The sequence below is a fragment of the Oncorhynchus keta genome, chromosome 37 (genome assembly GCF_023373465.1).
Source record: "Oncorhynchus keta strain PuntledgeMale-10-30-2019 chromosome 37, Oket_V2, whole genome shotgun sequence".
Classification (NCBI taxonomy): Eukaryota; Metazoa; Chordata; class Actinopteri; order Salmoniformes; family Salmonidae; genus Oncorhynchus; species Oncorhynchus keta.
The window spans coordinates 12,512,308-12,529,336 of NC_068457.1; the positions used below are offsets into that span (position 1 = coordinate 12,512,308).

At 45.3% G+C, this 17,029-nt stretch overlaps 1 protein-coding gene across 2 annotated transcripts in view; it reads left to right on the forward strand.

The window, feature by feature from the left end:
• The window catches only part of LOC118370223 (lymphocyte antigen 75-like), a 38,539-nt gene that overhangs the window by 9,509 nt on the left and 12,001 nt on the right, over positions 1-17,029 (forward strand). For both annotated transcript variants that reach the window (XM_052499196.1, XM_052499195.1), the window contains exons 8-21: positions 1,792-1,946; positions 2,206-2,310; positions 2,934-3,022; positions 3,293-3,462; positions 3,629-3,828; positions 4,037-4,179; positions 6,108-6,186; positions 6,288-6,359; positions 8,260-8,383; positions 11,131-11,166; positions 11,334-11,503; positions 12,079-12,143; positions 12,348-12,424; positions 16,726-16,862. In XM_052499196.1, coding sequence (XP_052355156.1) covers positions 1,792-1,946; positions 2,206-2,310; positions 2,934-3,022; positions 3,293-3,462; positions 3,629-3,828; positions 4,037-4,179; positions 6,108-6,186; positions 6,288-6,359; positions 8,260-8,383; positions 11,131-11,166; positions 11,334-11,503; positions 12,079-12,143; positions 12,348-12,424; positions 16,726-16,862 — 1,622 coding nt within the window. The remainder of the gene's footprint in view (positions 1-1,791; positions 1,947-2,205; positions 2,311-2,933; positions 3,023-3,292; positions 3,463-3,628; positions 3,829-4,036; positions 4,180-6,107; positions 6,187-6,287; positions 6,360-8,259; positions 8,384-11,130; positions 11,167-11,333; positions 11,504-12,078; positions 12,144-12,347; positions 12,425-16,725; positions 16,863-17,029) is intronic.

Consider the following 17,029-nt stretch of genomic DNA (forward strand, 5'->3'; position numbering starts at 1 on the left):
GGGGAAGACATGCCATTGGTCAGAGATACTTAGTTGAAATGCTCTGTTATCTTCTGTGAGAGGCTTTGGCTGTTTTATGTACAGTTGAAGTCAGACGTTTACATGCACCTTAGCAAAATACATTTAAACTCAGTTTTTCACAGTTCCTGACATTTAATCCTAGTAAAACTGCCCTGTCTTAGGTCAGTTAGGATCACCACTTTATTTTAAGAATGTGACATGTCAGAATAATAGTCGAGAGAATGATTTATTTCATCTTTTATTTCTTTCATCACATTCCCAGCCGGTCAGAAGTTTACATACACTCAATTAGTATTTGGTAGCATTGCCTTTAAATTGTTTAACTTGGGTCAAACGTGTCAAGTAGCCTTACACAAGCTTCCCACAATAAGTTGGGTGAATTTTGGCCCATTACTCCTGACAGAGCTGGGGTAACTGAGTCAGGTTTGTAGGCCTCCTTGCTTGCACACGCTTTTTCAGTTCTGCCCACACATTTTCTATAGGATTGAGGTCAGGACTTTGTGATGGCCACTCCAATACCTTGACTTTGTTGTCCTTAAGCCATTTTGCCACAACTTTGGAAGTATGCTTGGGGTCATTGTCCATTGGGAAGACCCATTTGCAACCAAACTTTAACTTCCTGACTGATGTCTTGAGATGTTGCTTCAATATATCCACATAATTGTCCTCCCTCATGATGCCATCTATTTTGTGAAGTGCACCAATCCCTCCTGCAGCAAACCACCCCCACAAAATGCTGCTGCCACCCCTGTGCTTCACGGTTTGGATGGTGTTTTTCGGATTGTAAGCCTCCCCCTTTTTCCCTCCAAACATAACGATGGTCATTATGGCCAAGCAGTTCTATTTTTGTTTCATCAGACCAGAGGACATTTGTAAGATCTTTGTCCCCATGTGCAGTTGCAAACCGTAGTCTGGCTTTTTTATGGCGGTTTTGGAGCAGTGGCTTCTTCCTTGCTGAGCGGCCTTTCAGGTTATGTCGATATAGGACTCGTTTTACTGTGGATATAGATACTTTTGTACCCGTTTCCTCCAGCATCTTCACAAGGTCCTTTGCTGTTGTTCTGGGATTGATTTGCACTTTTCTCACCAAAGTATGTTCATCTCTAGGAGACAGAACACATCTCCTTCCTGAGCCGTACGAGGGCTGTGTGGTCCCATGGTGTTTATACTTGAGTACTATTGTTTGTACAGATGAACGTGGTACCTTCAGGCATTTGGAAATTGCTCCCAAGGATGAGCCAGACTTGTGGAGGTCTACAATTTTTGTTTCTGAGGTCTTGGCAGATTTATTTTGATTTCCCCATAATGTCAAGCTAAGAGGCACTGAGTTTGAAGGTAGGCCTTAAAATACATCCACAGGTACACCTCCAATTGACTCAAATGATGTCAATTAGCCAATCAGATGCTTCTAAAGCCATTCCATTATTTTCCAAGCTGTTTAAAGGCACAGTCAACTTAGTGTATGAACTTCTGACACACTTGAATTGTGATACAGTGAATAATAAGTGAAACAATCTGTCTGTAAACAATTGTTGGAAAAATGACTTGTGTCATACACAAAGTAGATGTCCTAACCAACTTGCCAAAACTATAGTTTGTTAACAAAACATTTGTGGAGTGGTTGAAAAACGAGTTTTAATGACTCCAACCTAAGTGTATTTAGACTTCCGACTTCAACTATTATGTTCGATCATCAGAATCAATCAATCAATGATCAAGCTGCTGTACAGTCGTTAAAGGGAATGTTATGTTGTGGTGGCCTCCTGTCAGATGTTGTGTTGGACGTGTGGATCGGTCTGATGGGGACGGGGAACCCAGCCATCCTTAGCTGGGCTGATGAGACACCAGTCTCCTTCACCTACTGGGACAGAAATCATCCTATCCAACCCTCAGGAGACTCTGGCTGCGTCTCCTATTCCGGAGAGGTGTGTGTGTCGTGTTTGTGGGTGTGTGTGTGTGTGTGTGATAATTGGCGAAATGGTTTAGCCTACAACAGACCGTGGCTTGGCTACTTATGGATATGTTTTAACAATTTGCTAAGAAATAGACAGCAGGTCCCATTGGTCACTTAATAGCATCAACATGACATTGTACTCATAGCGGACCTTATATGTTGGGCATTTTTAGGAAGTTTATGTACGGTATCTCTAGATCCATGCCTTTATCTCCTTTTTCTGTTTCCAGTCTCATGGCTGGAGGGTTAGGAGCTGTGACCAGAAGCTGCCTTTCATGTGTCAGAAGAAAGGAGAGGTGAACGAGTCCTCTACGGCAGGATGCCCTCCTGAAGGGGTAAGCATTGTTCCCCAGCCCCAACCTCCTCTTCCCAGGACACGCTGTACCTGTCACGTTCTGACCTTTTATTTCCTTTGTTTTGTCATTATTTAGTATGGTCAGGGCGTGAGTTGGGGTGGGCAGTCTATGTTTGTTTTTCTATGATTTGGGGATTTCTATGTTTCGGCCTAGTATGGTTCTCAATCAGAGGCAGGTGTCATTAGTTGTCTCTGATTGAGAATCATACTTAGGTAGCCTGGGTTGCACTGTTTGTTTGTGGGTGATTGTCTATGTTAGTTGCTTGTGTCAGCACAGTCCTTATGACAGCTTCACGGTCTTTATTTGTCTATTGTTTTTGTATTCAGTGTTCAGTTCTTTCTTTAATTAAACATTCATCATGAACGCCGCATTTTGGTCCTCTGATCCTTCTCGCCTCTCCTCTTCAGATGAAGAGGAGGAAGATCGTGACAGTACCTTGTGGAGTTTGTTGAGCTCTTTTGATGGATTTCATTTGTTTCATTTGCTCATTTTGTATTTGTTTCTGGGGACAAACAACAAAGAGCATCTAGCTCTAGAGGAACAGTTCAATGATTATTTATTTTGTTTATTCGTTCGGTTTACATCTCTTCCCCTTCCTGAAGGACTGGAGGAGACATGGGAACTCGTGCTACAAAGTGGACTCTAAAGAAGTGTCGTTCAAGGACAGGTGTGACCTCACCATAAACAACAGGTACAGCCATTCCTTGTTGTCTCTTTCATTCTTCCATTTAACTCTTTAATTTCCAGTCACTGTAAATTAAACACTGTGTTTCTGAGAAATTGCCTTGGCAGGGTGCCAAAACCCAACAGCATTCCACATGAACTCTCCACACTCGGCGTGGTCTCGCTAATTGTCTTGTTCCCTCTTGTACAGGTGTAAGGTCAAAAGTAGTGCACTACATAGGGAATATGGTGCCATTTGGGACGCAGATCCAATCGTTCTTCAATGTGTTCTCCACAGGTTCGAGCAGGCCTTCATCAATAGACTCCTTGTGGAAGAGATCAACGTAAAGAGACAGTATTTCTGGACAGGCCTCCAGGACATAAAGACTACAGGGGAGTACCAGTGGGTCGCTCAGGATGGCTCGGGAACCAATGTCGCATACACCAACTGGGGCTGGTTTGAACCAGGTTAGTCCAGACTGAAGTATTCTGTATTTGGGTTTAAGGGTTTAACCCCGTTGGGGTTTCAGTGATGCGAAATGGAGAGAAACGCTTGATGGGTGTGCGTGAGTTACGTGTGTGTCTGTGTGTGTTACATATGTGTGTATGCGAGTTACTTACCTGTGTGTTTCAGCCCTAGCAGGGGGCTGTGCAGTGATGTCCACAGCCAAGCCTCTGGGTAAATGGGTGGTAAAGAACTGCACCATGTTTAAAGCTGGCTCCATCTGTAAGAGAGACATCGCCGCTCCACAGCCCCTAGAGCCTGAGCCTGACCCTAACCTCCCCTGTCCTGATGGATGGACATCCAGGCCTGGCATTTCCTACTGCTACAAGGTGTGTGTAGGCCTGTGTGTGTCCTTGAAATGAATGACGCAGCATATGTCCCCTCGCTGCGCCTTAGTGACCTTGTTGGTTTAAGTTACTGTGTCGTTGCATATTGAGGTCTCATGGTGACCCGATTGCGGTATGTTAGTGTGTTATAACAACATTACCGTAGGGTGTTAATGTGTTAGTATTGGTAACCGTGGCAATGCCGTGCCAGGTGTTCCACGAGGAGAGGCTGAGTCGTAAGCGGTCCTGGGAGGAGGCAGAGAGGTTCTGTGAGGCCCTGGGGGCCCATCTACCCAGCTTCAACCACCCACAGGAGATGGGAGCCCTGAACTATGTCATGAGAGACTCCATCAGGTAGGGGCCCTTGCACCCACACACACGCTGCACACACCACTCGCGCATATACTCACACCCACGCACACACTGTGATAAAACACAAACTCAGCGGTAACACTAACTCAGCCACAGTAGTCAGACTGGTCTAGTCACCTCAACTAAACAATGTGAATTATGTAGGCATGTTCATAACCACATTCCAACAACAGCAACTTAATGCCAGCTTTATACAGTAAAACACATACACACCACACTGCCATTTCTCTCATAGATCAGAGCTTACACACTGGTCTAGTTCCCACCACTGTAACGGACACCAACAAATCAAATCAAAGTTTATTTGTCACGTGCGCCGAATACAACAGGTGTAGTAGACCTTACAGTGAAATGCTGAATACAACAGGTGTAGTAGACCTTACAGTGAAATGCTGAATACAACAGGTGTAGTAGACCTTACAGTGAAATGCTGAATACAACAGGTGTAGTAGACCTTACAGTGAAATGCTGAATACAACAGGTGTAGTAGACCTTACAGTGAAATGCTGAATACAACAGGTGTAGTAGACCTTACAGTGAAATGCTGAATACAACAGGTGTAGTAGACCTTACAGTGAAATGCTGAATACAACAGGTGTAGTAGACCTTACAGTGAAATGCTGAATACAACAGGTGTAGAGATCTTACAGTGAAATGCTGAATACAACAGGTGTAGTAGACATTACAGTGAAATGCTGAATACAACAGGTGTTACAGTGAAATGCTGAATACAACAGGTGTTACAGTGAAATGCTGAATACAACAGGTATAGTAGACCTTACAGTGAAATGCTGAATACAACAGGTGTAGACCTTACAGTGAAATGCTGAATACAACAGGTGTAGTAGACCTTACAGTGAAATGCTTACTTACAGGCTCTAACCAACAGTGCAAAAAAGGTATTAGGTGAACAATAAGTAGGTAAAGAAATAAAACAACAGTTAAGAGACAGTGAAAAATATCAGTAGCGAGGCTATAACAGTAACGAGGCTACATACAGGAACAGGTTAGTCTGGCTGATTGAGGTTGTATGTACATATGGTTAAAGTGACTATGCATTTATTATAAACAGAGAGTAGCAGCAGCGTAAAAAGAGGGGTTGGGAGGGGGCACACAATGCAAATAGTCCGGGTAGCCATTTTATTATCTGTTCATGAGTCTCATGGCTTGGGGGTAAAAACTGTTGAGAAGCTTTTTTGTCCTTGACTTGCCACTCCGGTACCGCTTGCCATGCGGTAGTAGAGAGAACAGTCTATGACTGGGGTGGCTGAGGTCTTTGACAATTTTTAGGGCCTTCCTCTAACACTGCCTGGTGTAGAGGTCCTGGATGGCAGGTAGCTTAGCCCCAGTGATGTTCTGGGCCGTACGCACTACCCTCCGTAGTGCCTTGCGGTCGGAGGCCGAGCAGTTGCCATACCAGGCAGTGATGCAACCATGCTCTCGATGTTGCAGTTGTAGAACCTTTGGAGGATCTCAGGACCCATGCCAAATCTTTTTAGTTTCCTGAGTAGGCTTTGTCGTGCCCTCTTCATGACTGTCTTAGTGTGTTTGGACCATTCTAGTTTGTTGGTGATGTGGATACCAAGGAACTTGAAGGTCTCAACCTGCTCCACAACACCCACCACAGTTACCATACACATCTGTGTTTTCAAATTCACATGGTCTCATCATCTTTATGCTAATGTAAGCTGACTCCTGTCAATAGTAGCAAGTATGGTTCACACCAGGACACACCCTGTCCTGCAATGCTCTGCAGGGGGAAGGTTAAATCACTAGCAATAATATACTTAAGACATTGGATGATTGTTTAAACACTGCCTTTTGAGCCCACAAAATTATAATAAACCACAATAAAAAAAGAAGTGAGAATTAGATGTTTGTTAACAGTGTTTGTGTCCTGTCTGTCCCAGCGATGACCGGTTCTTCTGGGTGGGGCTGAACAGGAGAAACCCAGCTGCTGGTTCCTGGGAGTGGAGCGACAACAGGCCTGTGAGTAGAGGAAAACACATCGTACCTCTGTGTGTAACTCCCGTAGAGAGACTATAATAAGTAACCATTATTATAATATACATGTCGTGATTCATCCGAAGGTGTCCATGGCCATTTTCCCCCAAGAGTTCCACGAGGATGACGAGTACAACCGGGGCTGCACAGCCTTTAAGGTGGGTAGGTTCAGATGCTGGAATACAGCCTCAACACTGCATAACAGTCTGCTGGTGTGGTGGTTATGGCAGATGTCACTACTTAAACCCGTCAGCTTCTTCCTACCTCACGTGCTCCATTTTCGAGCTCCCTCTCCCTACCTGTGAAGTGGCTACAGCTCTTGCCCCGCCGTTACAATCTGTCAGGCGTTATCATCAGGGCCAGGAGTTGTACTGTCTATAAAGGCACTTCCCCCAGGGTACAGAAACATTTTGGTGATAAATACAGTGGGGCAAAAAAGTATTTAGTCAGCCACCAATTCTGCAAGTTCTCCCACTTAAAAATATGAGGCCTGTAATTTTCATCATAGGTACTCTTCAACTATGACAGACAAAATGAGGGGGAAAAATCCAGAAAATCACATTGTAGGATTTTTAATGAATTTATTTGCAAATTATGGTGGAAAATAAGTATTTGGTCACCTACAAACAAGCAAGATTTCTGGCTCTCACAGACCTGTAACTTCTTCTTTAAGAGGCTCCTCTGTCCTCCACTCGTTACCTGTATTAATGGCACCTGTTTGAACTTGTTATCAGTATAAAAGACACCTGTCCACAACCTCAAACAGTCACACACCAAACTCCACTATGGCCAAGACCAAAGAGCTGTCAAAGGACACCAGAAACAAAATTGTAGACCTGCACCAGGCTGGGAAGACTGAATCTGCAATAGGTAATCAGCTTGGTTTGAAGAAATCAACTGTGGGAGCAATTATTAGGAAATGGAAGACAAACAAGACCACTGATAATCTCCCTCGATCTGGGGCTGCACGTAAGATCTCACCCCTTGGGGTCAAAATGATCACAAGAACGGTGAGCAAAAATCCCAGAACCACACGGGGGACCTAGTGAATGACCTGCTGAGAGCTGGGACCAAAGTAACAAAGCCTACCATCAGTAACTCAAATCCTGCAGTGCCAGACGTGTCCCCCTGCTTAAGCCAGTACATGTCCAGGCCCGTCTGAAGTTTGCTAGAGAGCATTTGGATGATCCAGAAGAAGATTGGGAGAATGTCATATGGTCATATGAAACCAAAATATAACTTTTTGGTAAACTCAACTTGTCGTGTTTGGAGGACAAAGAATGCTGAGTTGCATCCAAAGAACACCATACCTACTGTGAAGCATGGGGGTGGAAACATGCTTTGGGGTTATTTTTCTGCAAAGGGACCAGGACAACTGATCGTGAGATTTTGAGTGAAAACCTCCTTCCATCAGCAAGGGCATTGAAGATGAAACGTGGCTGGTTCTTTCAGCATGACAATGATCCCAAACACACCGCCCGGGCAATGGAGTGGCTTCGTAAGAAGCATTTCAAGGTCCTGGAGTGGCCTAGCCAGTCTCCAGATCTCAACCCCATAGAACATCTTTGGAGGGAGTTGAAAGTCTGTGTTGCCCAGCAACAGCCCCAAAACATCACTGCTCTAGAGGAGATCTGCATGGAGGAATGGGCCAAAATACCAGCAACAGTGTGTGAACCTTGTGAAGACTTACAGAAAACGTTTGACCTCTGTCATTGCCAACAAAGGGTATATAACCAAGTATTGAGAAACTTTTGTTATTGACCAAATACTTATTTTCCACCATAATTTGCAAATTAATTCATTAAAAATCCTACAATGTGATTTTCTGGATCTTTTTCCTTCTCATTTTCTGTCATAGTTGAAGTGTACCTATGACGAAAATTACAGGCCTCTTATCTTTTTAAGTGGGAGAACTTGCACAATTGGTGGCTGACTAAACTTTTTTGCCCCACTGTACCTGTCTACGGTTATAATGTCATATCTCATGCCGATGTTGAAATACCAGCATGCATCATGGCTTGTCGTCTCTCTCTCACTCTCTCTCTTTCTCTTTGACAGACACTGAAAGGAACCTTTAGGAGTTTATTTGTCTTCCTGATGCATGAATTCCCTCCTCTGCCGTTCTACGCCACCCCATTCCACTGTGACGCCAGGCTGGAGTGGGTCTGCCAGATCCCCCGCGGTAACCACACACACACACACACACTCACTGTGACGCCAGGCTGGAGTGGATCTGCCAGATCCCCCGCGGTAACCGCACGCACGCACGCACACACACACACACTCACTGTGACGCCAGGCTGGAGTGGATCTGCCAGATCCCCCGCGGTAACCACACACACACTCACTGTGACGCCAGGCTGGAGTGGGTCTGCCAGATCCCCCGCGGTAACTATACACACACACTCACTGTGACGCCAGGCTGGAGTGGATCTGCCAGATCCCCCGTGGTAACTATACACACACTCACTGTGACGCCAGGCTGGAGTGGGTCTGCCAGATCCCCCGCGGTAACCACACACACACTCACTGTGACGCCAGGCTGGAGTGGGTCTGCCAGATCCCCCACACACTCACTGTAACCACACACACACTCACTGTGACGCCAGGCTGGAGTGGGTCTGCCAGATCCCCCGCGGTAACCACACACACACCCCCGTGGTAACTCACTGTGACGCCAGGCTGGAGTGGGTCTGCCAGATCCCCGCGGTAACCACACACACACTCACTGTGACGCCAGGCTGGAGTGGGTCTGCCAGATCCCCCGCGGTAACCACACACACACTCACTGTGACGCCAGGCTGGAGTGGGTCTGCCAGATCCCCCGCGGTAACCACACACACACTCACTGTGACGCCAGGCTGGAGTGGGTCTGCCAGATCCCCCGTGGTAACCACACACACACTCACTGTGACGCCAGGCTGGAGTGGGTCTGCCAGATCCCCCGCGGTAACCACACACACACTCACTGTGACGCCAGGCTGGAGTGGGTCTGCCAGATCCCCCGTGGTAACTATACACACTCACTGTGACGCCAGGCTGGAGTGGGTCTGCCAGATCCCCGTGGTAACCACACACACGCCAGGCTCACTGTGACGCCAGGCTGGAGTGGGTCTGCCAGATCCCCCTATACACACACTCACTGTGACGCCAGGCTGGAACCACACACACTGTGACTGGAGTGGGTCACTGTGGCTGGACGCCAGGCTGGAGTGGGTCTGCCAGATCCCCGTGGTAACTATACACACACTCACACACACACTCACTGTGACGCCAGGCTGGAGTGGGTCTGCCAGATCCCCGTGGTAACTATACACACACACTCACTGTGACGCCAGGCTGGAGTGGGTCTGCCAGATCCCCGTGGTAACCACACACACACTCACTGTGACGCCAGGCTGGAGTGGGTCTGCCAGATCCCCCGTGGTAACTATACACACACTCACTGTGACGCCAGGCTGGAGTGGGTCTGCCAGATCCCCTCACTGTGGTAACTATACACACACTCACTGTGACGCCAGGCTGGAGTGGGTCTGCCAGATCCCCGCCAGGCTGTGGTAACTATACACACACTCACTGTGACGCCAGGCTGGAGTGGGTCTGCCAGATCCCCGTGGTAACTATACACACACTCACTGTGACGCCAGGCTGGAGTGGGTCTGCCAGATCCCCGTGGTAACTATACACACACTCACTGTGACGCCAGGCTGGAGTGGGTCTGCCAGATCCCCGTGGTAACTATACACACTCACTCACTGTGACGCCCCCCGGCTGGAGTGGGTCTGCCAGATCCCCGTGGTAACTATACACACACTCACTGTGACGCCAGGCTGGAGTGGGTCTGCCAGATCCCCGTGGTAACTATACACACACTCACTGTGACGCCAGGCTGGAGTGGGTCTGCCAGATCCCCGTGGTAACTATACACACACTCACTGTGACGCCAGGCTGGAGATGGGTCTGCGCCAGATCCCCTGTGACGTGGTAACTATACACACACACTCACTGTGACGCCAGGCTGGAGTGGGTCTGCCAGATCCCCCGTGGTAACTATACACACACTCACTGTGACGCCAGGCTGGAGTGGGTCTGCCAGATCCCCCGTGGTAACTATACACACACTCACTGTGACGCCAGGCTGGAGTGGGTCTGCCAGATCCCCGTGGTAACTATACACACACTCACTGTGACGCCAGGCTGGAGTGGGTCTGCCAGATCCCCGTGGTAACTATACACACACTCACTGTGACGCCAGGCTGGAGTGGGTCTGCCAGATCCCCCGTGGTAACTACACACACACTCACTGTGACGCCAGGCTGGAGTGGGTCTGCCAGATCCCCTATACACACACTGGTAACTGGACACACACTACACACACACTCACTGTGACGCCAGGCTGGAGTGGGTCTGCCAGATCCCCGTGGTAACTATACACACACTCACTGTGACGCCAGGCTGGAGTGGGTCTGCCAGATCCCCCGTGGTAACTATACACACACTCACTGTGACGCCAGGCTGGAGTGGGTCTGCCAGATCCCCGTGGTAACTATACACACACTCACTGTGACGCCAGGCTGGAGTGGGTCTGCCAGATCCCCCGCGGTAACCACACACACACTCACTGTGACGCCAGGCTGGAGTGGGTCTGCCAGATCCCCCGTGGTAACTATACACACACTCACTGTGACGCCAGGCTGGAGTGGGTCTGCCAGATCCCCCGTGGTAACTATACACACATACAGGCCGTGTGATTGTGAACGTGTCCTAGCGCCTCCTTAGTTTCAACTCAAAAGTGTCTCTTGTGTCGTGTCTGCTAGACCCACATTGAACCGTTTAGGAATCAGAGTTTGGGGAAATGTTTGGTGACCTTTACACTTTCATTCTTGCATCATCATAGTTGAAAATAACTGTTTGTTCATTCTGGAATAGGAAAAAGTCCCGAGAACCCAGTGTGGTACAATCCTGGTAAGTGGTGTTGACATATAGGTTTGGAAATATCTCTTGACTTTTTCTGATGAAATTATACACCAATGAATGTTAAGTCATCAGTTATGAAGTATGAGCTGAGGTTTTTTATATATTGAGTACTAAAAATAGGATTTGAGAATAATAATAATATTGATCTGTTGCAGGTGGGCACCATGAGACATCCATATTCATTGACGGTAACGAGTTCTGGTTTGTGACGGAACCAAAGCTGCCATACGAGGAGGCTAGTTTGTACTGCAACAGCAACGGCAGCAAGCTGGCAGCACCACAAAGCTCCAACGCAGCCATACAGATCCACAGTAATCTGCCACAGGTACAGTATAGTGCAATTACAGTACCGTGGTGAACAAACCAGACTTACTGTACGGTATAAACCTAGTTAGTATAAGAAACAGCTGGAATCCATAATGGTGTAACTGCCACGTTTGTTTCCAATATTACAACAACAAAGAAGTTCCTTCCGACAACGAACACAGTTTTCCGCTGACTTCATTGCACCTACAACAGAACTGCAGGTCGTCTTTTTAAACAAATGATGGAACTACATTATTATTATTATTATTATTATTTTACCACGATGCTGGATTTTCCACTCCTCCGTTTCATCAACGGAACGAAAACAATGACGTGCTGGGCGCTGTTTGCTCTCATGCAGATTTCAGCTTTAAGGCTTGTATGTCAACCCTGATTGTAATAGATATAGAGCAGGAACGGGAGAGGAAGAAGGTGGCCACTGAATTATCCTAATAAAATGAAGGCAACATTGATCAGGAAAGAGAGAGAGAGAGAGCGAGAGAGAGCGCTATGTGTGTGAGAGAGCAGCAGGGAGTGGCTTTGTTTTGTCCTTGTGTGTTTATTTATTCATTGACTTGTGACCTGATTGGGCAGATGCCAGCAGGGAAGCAGAGCTGGTGGGTGGATGTAAGAGACACTGGACACTACTTCCCCATGAGGTGAGTCACACAGTCACGCAGTCACGTGGCAGGTCACACCTCACCAACCAACAACCACCCCCCGACAGGGTCACGCAGCAACACACGTTCTCAAGCACTGCCTCCAAAACGTGTCTTGTGATCAATATTCAAGTCAAATATAAGTGATGTTATTGTGTGTGTTGGTTAGAATAAAGTGAATGACTTTCTACTCTTGTCCTCTAGGTTTTCCCATATGCACTACTACCGTGCTGCGTTCCTGGGCAGGTGTACAACCATCAGTGACAAGAACATCTTCCCAGGTGAATGAAAACGTAACTACAGTACAAAGAGTAGTTGAAATCAAGGTGTTTCCTTTAGAATCATGCAGAAAGGATTATAATGTAGGCTGTTGGTTACTAGGACACTTCCCACTGAGCACACACTGGTTGAATCGACGTTGTTCACCGTATTATGACGTGGAATCAACGTGGAAAATACATTGGATTTGAAGAAGTAATCAACCAGTACTGTTTTCATCTGATTTCAAACAGTGTTGTAAACATTGAAATTAGGGGGAAACTTAAATAAATGTACTTAACCTGACTAACAGGTTGTTACATCAATCTAATTTCAAGACATGTTAACCTCTCACCATTACAATAACGGGGGAGGTTCGCATTTTTTTTTGGGGGGTCATGATACTTTTACACTCATCTTTATTCACGATTAATTTAGGATTATCTGTAATCATGGTAGCAGCCACATTAATGTAGAAGTGTTTGGAAACATATTATATTCTTATTTACAGTACAAGTGACTCCAAAATGACTCAATATATTAGTTACTATACATTTTGTTGGGCACAAAATAATCTGACACAAATCTAAAACAAACAGGAAGTGCATCCAACCAATTTGTAGAGTCACAAGCTTGATGTTGTCATTGCATGCAATGAATATGGGACCAAATACTTCACTTTTTACTACTTTAATACACATAAGCAAATTTCTCTCAATACTTTGGTCCCCTAAAATGGGGGACGGGACGGGACTATGTATTATGTGCTGTAATTTCTAAATGTTTTACCCGATATGGATGGAAATACCCTCAAATTGAAGCTGAGAGTCTGACTTTATCACTTCAAATCCAAACTGCTGGAGTACAGAGCCAAAACAACAAAAAATGCGTTAGTCTCCCAATACTTTTGGAGCTGACTGTATGTTGTTCATTATATACGATAGGCCATATATATACTATCCCAGTAGAAGATCTCCTTCAAATGTTGATATTTGGATGCGTTCTCAATTCATAGTCCAGTTTGTCTACAAATTCATTATTGATCTCAACCAAAAATCTAACTTAAGGAATAGCAGTAAATTAAACTTCAAATAGTTAACTTGTAGATTTAATTTGAAATCAACCGACCATCCTTCATATACAAGAACATATCAAAAGGTAAAAGTCATGAATATCATAGTATTTATAGAGCTAATGGTAACTACTTCTAAATGTCTCAATGTGTTGTGTTTCCAAAGCTTAAGCAGGGTACTTAGAGGTAGGCATCTGGATTGTAGACTCGTTCGGGCTCCCGAGTGGCGCAGCGGTCTAAGACACTGCATCTCCATGCAAGAGGCTGCATCACATCTGGCCGTGATTGGAAGTCCCATAGGGCGATGCACAATTGGCCCAGTTCCGTTTGGCTGGGGTAGGCCGTCATTGTAAATAAGAATTTGTTCTTAACTGACTTGCCCCTCATATTCCAGTAGGAGTCACTGTTCAGGCAGAAGTAATTGGACTGTAGCTTCACATTTTATTTCAATATCTTTTTATTTGGCTTGACTTTGAAACAATGACATTGGTTCAAACACCATTTTACTATCAACATTGAAACAAGGTCAAATCAAAATTTGTCTCATTAAATCTAAAATTCGACAATTTCAACCACCCAATATACTGTATATTGAATATATGATTAAAACATATTTTGTATGTTTCTATGTGGAATTTAACTAAATTGTAATGTATACATAGTTCTGATGATTATGTCAATAAGATTGCTGTAACAACCTGTTAGTCAGCTTAAATACATGTATTTATACTTAACAAAAATATGCAACATGCAACAATTTTAAAGATTTGACTGAGTACAGTTCATATTGAAATCAGTCAATTTAAATAAATTATTTAGGCCCTAATCTATGGATTTCACATGACTGGGAATACAAATATGCATCTGTTGGTCACATATACAGTGCCTTGCAAAAGTATTCGGCCCCCTTGAACTTTGCGACCTATTGCCACATTTCAGGCTTCAAACAAAGATATAAAACTGTATTTTTTTGTGAAGAATCAACAACAAGTGGGACACAATCATGAAGTGGAACGACATTTATTGGATATTTCAAACTTTAACAAATCAAAAAATGAAAAATTGGGCATGCAAAATTATTTAGCCCCTTTACTTTCAGTGCAGCAAACTCTCTCCAGAAGTTCAGTGAGGATCTCTGAATGATCCAATGTTGACCTAAATGACTAATGATGATAAATACAATCCACCTGTTTGTAATCAAGTCTCCGTATAAATGCACCTGCACTGTGATAGTCTCAGAGGTCCGTTAAAAGCGCAGAGAGCATCATGAAGAACAAGGAACACACCAGGCAGGTCCGAGATACTGTTGTGAAGAAGTTTAAAGCCGGATTTGGATACAAAAAGATTTCCCAAGCTTTAAACATCCCAAGGAGCACTGTGCAAGTGATAATATTGAAATGGAAGGAGTATCAGACTACTGCAAATCTACCAAGACCTGGCCGTCCCTCTAAACTTTCAGCTCATACAAGGAGAAGACTGATCAGAGATGCAGCCAAGAGGCCCATGATCACTCTGGATGAACTGCAGAGATCTACAGCTGAGGTGGGAGACTCTGTCCATAGGACAACAATCAGTCGTATATTGCACAAATCTGTCCTTTATGGAAGAGTGGCAAGAAGAAAGCCATTTCTTAAAGATATCCATAAAAAGTGTTGTTTAAAGTTTGCCACAAGCCACCTGGGAGACACACCAAACATGTGGAAGAAGGTGCTCTGGTCAGATGAAACTAAAATGGAACTTTTTGGCAACAATGCAAAACGTTATGTTTGGCGTAAAAGCAACACAGCTCATCACCCTGAACACACCATCCCCACTGGTGGTGGCAGCATCATGGTTTGGGCCTGCTTTTCTTCAGCAGGGACAGTAAAGATGGTCCATCCAACCTCACTGAACTCGAGCTGTTTTGCAAGGAGGAATGGGAAAAAAATTCAGTCTCTCGATGTGCAAAACTGATAGACATACCCCAAGCGACTTACAGCTGTAATCGCAGCAAAAGGTGGCGCTACAAAGTATTAACTTAAGGGGGCTGAATAATTTTGCACGCCCAATTTTTCAGTTTTTGATTTGTTAAAAAAGTTTGAAATATCCAATAAATGTCGTTCCACTTCATGATTGTGTCCCACTTGTTGTTGATTCTTCACAAAAAAATAGAGTTTTATATCTTTGTTTGAAGCCTGAAATGTGGCAATAGGTCGCAAAGTTCAAGGGGGCCGAATACTTTTGCAAGGCACTGTACCTTTAAAAAAAAAAGTCAGTATCTGGTGTGACCAACATTTGCCTCATGCAGCGCAACATCTCCTTCGCGTAGAGTTGATCAGGCTGTTGCCTGTGGAATGTTGTCCCACTCCTCTTCAATGGGTGTGCAAAGTTGCTGGATATTGGCGGGAACCGGAACACGCTGTTGTGCACGTCGATCCAGAGCATCTCAAACATGCTCAATGGGTGACATGTCTGGTGTGTATGCAGACCATGGAAGAACTGGGACATTATAAGCTTCCAGGAATTGTGTACAGATTCTTATGACATGGGGCAGTGCATTATCATGCTGAAACATGAGGTGATGGGCGAGGATGAATGGCACGAGGTCTCAGGATCTCGTCACTGTATCTCTTCGCGTTCACATTGCCATTGATAAAATACTATTTCTCTTCGTTGTCCGTAGCTTATTCCTGCCCATACCATAACCCCACACTACCATGGGTCACTCTGTACACAACACTGACACCAGCAAACCGCTCGCCCACACGACGCCATACTGCGGTTGTGAGGTCAGTTGGACGTACTTCCAAATTCTATAAAACGACGGATGCGGCTTATGGTAGAGAAATTTGCATTTAATTATCGTGCAACAGTTCTAGTGGATATTTCTTCCATCAGCATGCCAATTGCACACCCCCTTAAAAGTTAAAACATCTGTGGCATTGTATTGTGTGATAAAACTGCACATTTTAGTGTCCTTTTATTGCCCCCAGCACAAGGTGCACCTATGTAATAATCGTGCTGTTTAATTAGTTTCCTGAAAGGCCTCACCTGTCAGGTGGATTGATTATCTAACAAAAGTTTAAATGCTCACTAACAGGGATGTAAACATTTTAGAGAAATAAGCTTTTTGTGTGTATGGACCATTTCTGGGGTCTTTTATTTCATCTCATGGGACACAACACTTTACATGAAACAATGTTGATTCAACCAATGTGTGCCCAGTGGGTTGTTACCTTCCAGTCACACACACACACACTCCTGCCCCTCCAGAGTACGAGTACAGCTGTGAGCTGAAGCTGCCATTCGTGTGTGAGAGACACAATACCACAGCTATAGAGACCCACCCTGGAGAGCCTCACCCCAATGGTCTGCCCTGTGAGAGCGACTATTTGCGCTTCAGGGACAAGGTCAGTCTGTCGTACACACACACACTGGAGGCTGGTGTCACTGGACACATACAGTAACGGCTGAAATGGAATGAATGGAGCGGTATAAAACACATGGAAACCAGTTGTGATACTGTTTCATTCGTTCCATTCCAGCCATGACAATGAATCCGTCCTCTGATCTAGTC